The sequence below is a fragment of the Triticum urartu genome, chromosome 4A (assembly GCF_056163025.1).
Source record: "Triticum urartu cultivar PI428250 chromosome 4A, HENAU_Tu73, whole genome shotgun sequence".
In the NCBI taxonomy this organism is placed as follows: domain Eukaryota; kingdom Viridiplantae; phylum Streptophyta; class Magnoliopsida; order Poales; family Poaceae; genus Triticum; species Triticum urartu.
The window spans coordinates 580,127,543-580,134,807 of record NC_141876.1 but is presented as its reverse complement, the minus strand read 5'-3'; the positions used below and the strand labels follow the sequence as shown (position 1 = coordinate 580,134,807).

The following is a 7,265-nucleotide window of genomic DNA, read 5'->3' as shown; positions in this document are numbered from 1 at the left end:
AACATGCCCTGATACTCCATGTTGCGGCTCTAGTGTGATCTGCTACTGCTTGAGAAATGCATAGGGAAATGGACTCGCTGCATATTGGCATAGCAGGGAACAGCCTTAACAGGAGGAGCATTTCTCGTGTCCTCTGGGCTTCGCTTCCAGGAATCGATCCAAGCAACTATACTCCACTCATCTAGTCACTGGCCTATCCTAGTTTATCAACCTGACCATCCCGTCAAACAACACAAAAATTCAACCCGATAGACCTGTACGTGTGCTACGTACTACTGCAGTAGCTGGTACAGCCACTAGATCGCTGTAGGTGTAATGATCCATGCATCATCATGTGTTTCATGGGAGCAACGTCTATAATAACCATACTCCATAGGATAGCAGCATGTGCCAGTTTTCTTCATAATTTGGCAACCCTCATAATACTAGTATCATCTCCAGCACGTCACTAGCTAGCATCACAGGTTTTCTTCCCAAGTCCTAACACTTCCCCACCTTAGCAGCAATACGACACTGCAAATCAAGCATACAGAGTAACAATAACATATTACACTGACATGACAATCTATACAAACTACCAATGCTGGTTCATTCGAGCTTCCTTCAGCAAGGAGCTCGAATGGATTAAACCAGTCCAATGCCTCTGTGCCATAATGCAAGCATTATGGCATATGATGGAGAGTCCTCAGCCGTCCCTCGAATTGACTGCCTGCCCCTGCACAGGATTAATTTGACGATTAAAAAGAATCTGGCATGATTCACACAAGATTATTCATACAGGCATGCATTTGCATGGTTCTCCAGCTTTTCGTTGTCAATTTAACATTGGAGACTATGTACTTCAATGCTACATTGTCATTTATACGTAGTGAAGCATAGCACCGAAACTGCATAACTGTCGTTCAAGGGATCTCCAAGAAAGCTCTCTGTTCCAGATTGCGGCGACAAAACCCTACTATTATATACCACCATTTCACAAGTTCATGCCGTCAAGATACTTGAATTTCACAATGTTGGGAAAATTAAAGCAAGAACAATAGTTTTTAATATCTCAATACATTTGACAACCAATTGAATATATGGTATATCCAGCACAAACCACTCAGTAGCCGATATATCATGCTATTCTTCTTTAAGTTATTATTAGGGAATCAAATCAAACTAAAAATGAGAATTATCAAACGAGCTCACTGCTACACATAGCTATATTTATTTATTTATTTTTTTCATAATACGCGGCGGTTCACTGATGTAATCCCAGGGGAAAAAAGCTCACCCAGCTTACAAAGGTAACAGTGATTAAATTATAAGAACATAAGAGATTCTAGTATTCTACGAGGATTGCAGGTTCTGTGAATAATAATGCAGACACCAGAAAAGAGAGCAACAAAGCTGCCAAAACCGTGTGAAAACAGTATTAACTAAATCTTTCATGAGCACCATAATTTGCAGTTTGTTCGTACCTTTTACTGATGAGTTCACGCCCAAAGAAACCACTAGGTCATGTAGCAACTGAACCTAAGTGCGCATGATTGCTCTTTGCCTTCGGCTTCACAAAAACTCCCCATAAGTAAGTCTCTCCGTCTATCCCTGTTACCATGGTATGAAATTAGCACACCACTAAAAATCAGTCACTGCATTTGATTTTTATACCCAGGCATATAAGCAAAAACAAATTACATGGGCCTATCAAAAAGAAAGAACATATTATGGGTACTGTTCTTTTTCAGAGATATCCAAATACAGAGTAAGAGCACTAACACTGAGAATCAGGTGGAAGCACTTCCGAGGAATATATCAACAGCATGATGTCATCAATATATGCCTTCATGACAAAACTGTTGTACGCGTCCAAGCGACGAGGATGCTTTTTGTTATGACTTCAAATATAAAAAGGAAAGAAGGCACGATGAGTATATGAACGCATGCTATAAACAAGGTCAAATATGCAGTAGCACATAAGCCATTTTTTGTACTGAGACCATCATAAACCTACCAGTCAAGTTCAGCAGAGAAAAATATCAAGGCAATGTCGTCATAAACTGGACAGAATTCGTCAAAGGTCTTTGGCCAGTAATTCATTCGAGGTGATATCTTCAACTGTATATTGTTTGGCATCTTCTTGGCTATATTATAAACTCTGGATGATACTACAGATGGGTAGTATGCTTTAAATTCACCAAGATTAGAACATTCTCCATCAGAGAGAAGAAAGCATCCCCTAAAAAGCGAAGGAATGTCAGAGCATAACAAAGGTTGTCACTGATTACATCAGATATACCAAAATATCAAAATTTAAATTGTGATGCTAGAAAACGGACAACTTTAGACAACTGGAATCCATATTGATCAATGATCATAGAGACCAGTAGCACTTTTTCTTACGAAGCTGAATTATGAAAACCCAACATTGTGGGTAGCATATTAAGATGTACTCTCATTTTAATAATCAACTTGGCACAGTCACACAATAATAGAGTAAGGAGTTCACAAGGACATAATTCATGCAATCAAGAATCAAGTGGTCACTCTGAGGTGGATATGCATGCATAAATTATTGTACTAATAACACTCTTTGTTTCCTCAGTACACAGGCAGCCTGAATCCTGAAATGGTGATTCCCCAAAAACTTTATCTCATTGCGAAAAGGATGGAGTACTAGACTACCCAAAATGTCCAACAGACAAATATCTTAATTTATTTTATTTAGATCCAATAGACAAATATCTGATTCTGTCACATTTTGAATTATTTTCCTCCTGAAACAGACACACTCTTGTACCTTTTGCTAATCTAGGAACGAATAATCGAATCCACTTAGGCTATTGCTAGAACAGTATCTTATATTTTTTTCATAAGGTGAATGTTTATTCACAGAAGGTTCGAGTGGATTTAATTCGGAAATTGATCTAGAATATTTTTCTGTTGGAACCAGGGAACTCCTACTCCCCTTTTATCAATCAGGAACAATCAGAATAAAAAACAGAATGATTTGAGTTACTAGCCTGCAAAGCAAGTATTTTTTTACCGCCTACCAATTTGCCAAATACCAATCGTTACCAAGGAAGCTAATATACCCCAGCCAAGAATCCAAACACACCCATACTACTTGAGCAAATTTTTTTTGTAGAAAATCAGCTAATTTCTGGTTAATCAAACTAAAGCCATGGATAAACCCCTGGGAGATGCAGATCCACTGCAGTTATGAAGTGAGTGCAGTATCCTCAGGTCTTTGGAGCAATGATCAATGAAAACGGGAGCTGCAAATTTTGTGTTTTCCCATACTAAACCATCTACAGCAGATGGAGAAAGTTGAAGCAACAACACTATGGGAATCATCTAGAAGCAGATTTACCTTCTAACATCCCTGCATTTCTAAGTTCCTCATATTTGTTTTATTAAGCAACCATGAATGGATCATTACAAGTTGAAATGATCCATACTTCTTGAGATGAAAAAAAACGCAAACTAAGAGAACGTTAACATACTCACTTCCAGCAACGTGCTTCTGGTGGAGGGCGTCTTGCATACTCTGCACTTGAGCTGATGATCACTGGCATGTCTATATTGTTGTGCAGACTCTTTGTTCCAGATCCACATCCACTATCAGCATCTGTTAGCACTTTGGAAATGGAATATAATATGTTAGCACTTCAAAAATAGATCATCATAACCATTTGATTAGTCCTCTTAAATCCTCAAATTTTATCTGATGTAAGATCAATACATATATTTTGTGTAAATCAAGAATTACAATATATACACGATAGGTTTTGAATGCTTGCCAACAATAATCATTCTGTGAAATATTATTTTTATCAAGAAGTGTAGTATTAACTATCAAGCGATCACGAATTACACCTGAAGCATTGAGTGCACTTTTCCCAGTAGGTTGATCGTCTACCCAGGAGTTGCATTTTCCTCTATCTGCATTGGCTACCTTCTCTTCTTTAGGCTGATCTTGAAGCTCCTGGTCAATTTTTGTAACTTCTCCTTTTGTATTATGTGGAATCATAGGAATCGTCGCACCTGTTTTTTCAAAATTAATGTCTTCATGAACTGTAACTTTTTGGCAGAAGCAACAGCTAGCTGTTCTAAACAAGGAAAGATATGGCACTAGATGCGTGAAAATACCTGACTGCACTTTCTGTCTCTTCTTTGTATCATCAGCTTTTATCGGGTTTTGACTTGCAACAGCGCATCGTTTCAAGGAAAATGCTTGACCATCACTCCTACTGGGAGATACACACTTCATACTGCACGACTGTTTCATACTCTGAGGAGATGGAGGGCGACCCTGTCTACTGGGAAGTATGCTCTTCATACTGGACGAAGGTTTCATGTTTGGGGGAGATGCAGGATGAACCTGTCTACTGGGTGATATGAATTTCATAGTTTGAGGAGATGCGGGATGGACCTGTCTACTGGGGGATGAGCACTTCATACGTGGAGATGCAGGATGAACCTGTCTACTGGGGGATGAGCACTTCAGATTAGGAAGAGATGCAGGATTAGCCTGACTACGTCGCGCGACAAATCTTCGCGTATAATGAACTGCTGGCTTCTCTCTACTCAACAGTGAGGCCTCTTCACAGGGAATGAACTTCACTTTAGAATTTTCATATATCTGGGGTGTTTTAACACCAATTTGATGGGCCACATTCCTGTGACTCTTCTCAGGCCTTTGAAACTCTGTTTTTTCACCTGCACCATGATTAGGGAGGAAATGTACTTAGTTACATGAATCAAAGAATGAGATTGGTGAAAGAACTTAGTAATAGGATGAAACAATTGCTGATATTTGTAATCGTTATTTTTACCTTGAATAGGTTTTGGGTCCCCATTAGCCTTTTTTTTGCATTCAGAGCAACACCAGTCATATCTCATTTCAAACTCCACCACCAACAGGCAATAACTACAAAACGACAAAAAAAGGAAAAACTTTCAGAGAGGTAGATAGAATTTTCATGTTGAATGAGCTTCACTTCCTAGCTGTAAAAGATACTTCCTGCGTTCACAATTATAAGATGTTTTTGATATTTCAATATGGACTACACGTACGGATTGTAATGAGTGAACAAGGACACTAAAATGCGTTTATACACATCCAAATCAGAAAACTGGTAGTGCACTTGGACACAATTTCCTCAGAGCAAAAGAAGGATATAATAAATTTTGGATCATCTAGGAATGCTTTGAGTTTAATTCAACATCTTTGGCTCTCTGCATCAGTTTTCTATTGCAAAATCCATCCTAGTTACATATCAAATACTCTGCAATTCTCTTATTCCATCCAAGCATTCATACTTGGCAGAGTGGCAAGCACCACACTTTTCCGAGTGCGTAACAGCTGAACCAAGGTGAAAAGCTCAACAAAACAGGGGTAAAGAAAAGGGGCATACCGATGTTGACAGCCGTTGCACTGGATGCAGCTGAACATAACATGCTGGTTCTCTCCACTCCCACATATCTCACACCTTGCTGCTGGGCGTGCCTCGTCCTGCAGGGTAAGCAGAAGCATCATCAAGTATGAAATTGCACGGATTATCTGCCTTGTTCACGGATTCTTCTGCACAGAACCCTGGAAGACAGTTGGTTTCAAACGCATATGCCCCTTGGTCAGACAGATCCAGCCTATCTAGAGGCCTCCTGCCCCAATTCTACAAGAACCAAAACATCAAGATAGATCAAGAAGCTCCTGAGCCCAATCGGGTCGAGGAGCATACATGAAAGGCGATGCAGTCGAATCTAGAAAGGAAATCGAAAGCCTAGTTGCGGCGCCTGTTCAACGCGGCCCCTTTTTTCGACCAAAGAAAACACGACCACGACGCAGGCAACTAAAGGGGCCACGCCCGAAATCATGCCCTAACCAACGCCCGGGACGGCGAAATCCGCCGATTTCGCAGGAGGGAAGCTACGGGATGCGAAGGGGAGGGGGGCTCGAGATTCGACGAAGGTCGCCGCCGGATGATCGCGAGGGGGGAAGGGCAAGGCCAGGAATTGCAGAGGACGAGGTCCTCAGTCCTCACCATCGCCGCGTGGTCCTCCCCGGCGGCGGCCGCGGTCGGACGGGGCATGCTCTGGGCGAGAGGCGGGGGCGGGGGCGGAGGCGGCATTGGGGGGAGGAGACGAGGGCCGGCCGCGGCGATGGCCGGAAGGGAAAGGGGGAGCCGGAGGGGGTTGGGTGGGGTTTTTGGTCCCTGCTCTGCTTCTGCTTCTGCTCCCGCTCCCGAGACCGAGGCCGAGGCCGATACACGAATGGGGCGAAAGGCGCGTGCGTCCACAGTACGCTACGCAGAGCGTTTTCTCGTGCTAGCAAGAGAACGTGCCACAGTGATAGCTCTACTACGTTAATGGCAACAAAGGGGTAATGATGCTTTTCAGAAAAAAAATCTAGATCTAAAATTTGATGAAAAACATCTCTTACATGAAGGAAAGGATTTGGAACCGCTGGTTGTACGATGCAAGAGAAGTAATGGAATCTTTTTTAAAATTGAGGAGCTTCGCGCCCACAATTTTATTTTTATAATTATAATTAGAACGCAGCTAACCAGTGCGGGCAGTCCCGGACGCACACCTAATAAATACAAAAGGAAATCCTCACACCCACCCGTCCAAGAGTCATAAAAGGCAAGTTTTCCTCTTTCTATCACCGCGCTTTAAACCAACATGGAGCGCCTCTTCCCCCTCCCACACGGGGTTTATATTCCTCGGCTCCGCTTCTCAGAAGACCAAGAAGCAAAAGAGGCAATTAGCACACATTAGGTCAAGAAAATCCATGACCATGGTATGCCTAATTCAGGAAAGAAACACAAATAATGATGATAATACTCTACTTGTAACAATTTAGGAGGATATGCTCCCATGATTACGTGAGAGACATATTTTCATCAATGGTCAAACCTTGCAAAATTAACGTCGTGAATTGAAACCGCTAGCTGTATAAAAAAGGATGAAACTATATTGGGCTAGCGGATGGTTGGTTCATGAGCTGCCGGGTTGAATGACCTGAATCTAGAAAGATTTTTAAATGTTAATTGTATCAATTGTTCACCCAACCTACGCTCTACAAGCAAACTTCCTCCGTGGAAAAATGTAGTCTTTGTTCGCGGCATACAAAGTATCAGAATGCCCTAACCAACACTCAACAAGGCGGAATTCAGTGCCCTAACCACCAACTTTGTGGCAAGGAAGCAACAACACGGCTTGTGATAGACAAGAACATGAGAGTAGTGTGACAGGCGACCGGCCGCAAGGTGAACACA

General features: G+C 41.8%; 1 protein-coding gene across 2 annotated transcripts; it reads right to left on the bottom strand.

The window, feature by feature from the left end:
• Positions 1-337: 337 nt before the first annotated feature.
• Positions 338-6,220, bottom strand: LOC125554306 (uncharacterized). 2 transcript variants are annotated; one of them, XM_048717883.2, is made up of 10 exons: positions 6,030-6,220; positions 5,403-5,500; positions 4,821-4,915; positions 4,135-4,704; positions 3,862-4,029; positions 3,493-3,613; positions 1,997-2,221; positions 1,762-1,880; positions 1,464-1,590; positions 338-715 (listed from the first exon to the last, which is right to left on the bottom strand). In XM_048717883.2, exons 1-9 carry the CDS (start codon positions 6,114-6,116, stop codon positions 1,502-1,504), a joined length of 1,572 nt encoding a protein of 523 aa, XP_048573840.1. In that variant the 5' UTR covers positions 6,117-6,220; the 3' UTR covers positions 338-715; positions 1,464-1,501. The 2 variants fall into 2 exon arrangements, with proteins under 2 accessions (XP_048573840.1, XP_048573839.1); XM_048717882.2 differs by having other exon boundaries at positions 3,493-3,622; positions 6,030-6,217.
• Positions 6,221-7,265: the final 1,045 nt, after the last annotated feature.

Excerpts from the sequence above, each read along its gene's own strand:
- LOC125554306 (XM_048717882.2), bottom strand. The coding sequence starts at position 6,116 with ATGCCGCCTCCGCCCCCGCCCCCGCCTCTCGCCCAGAGCATGCCCCGT. Across the intron at positions 3,623-3,861 it reads AAGTGCACTCAATGCTTCAG|TGCTAACAGATGCTGATAGT; the intron begins GTGTAATTCGTG and ends CCATTTCCAAAG. Across the intron at positions 1,591-1,761 it reads GCTTCCACCTGATTCTCAGT|GGATAGACGGAGAGACTTAC; the intron begins GTTAGTGCTCTT and ends CCATGGTAACAG.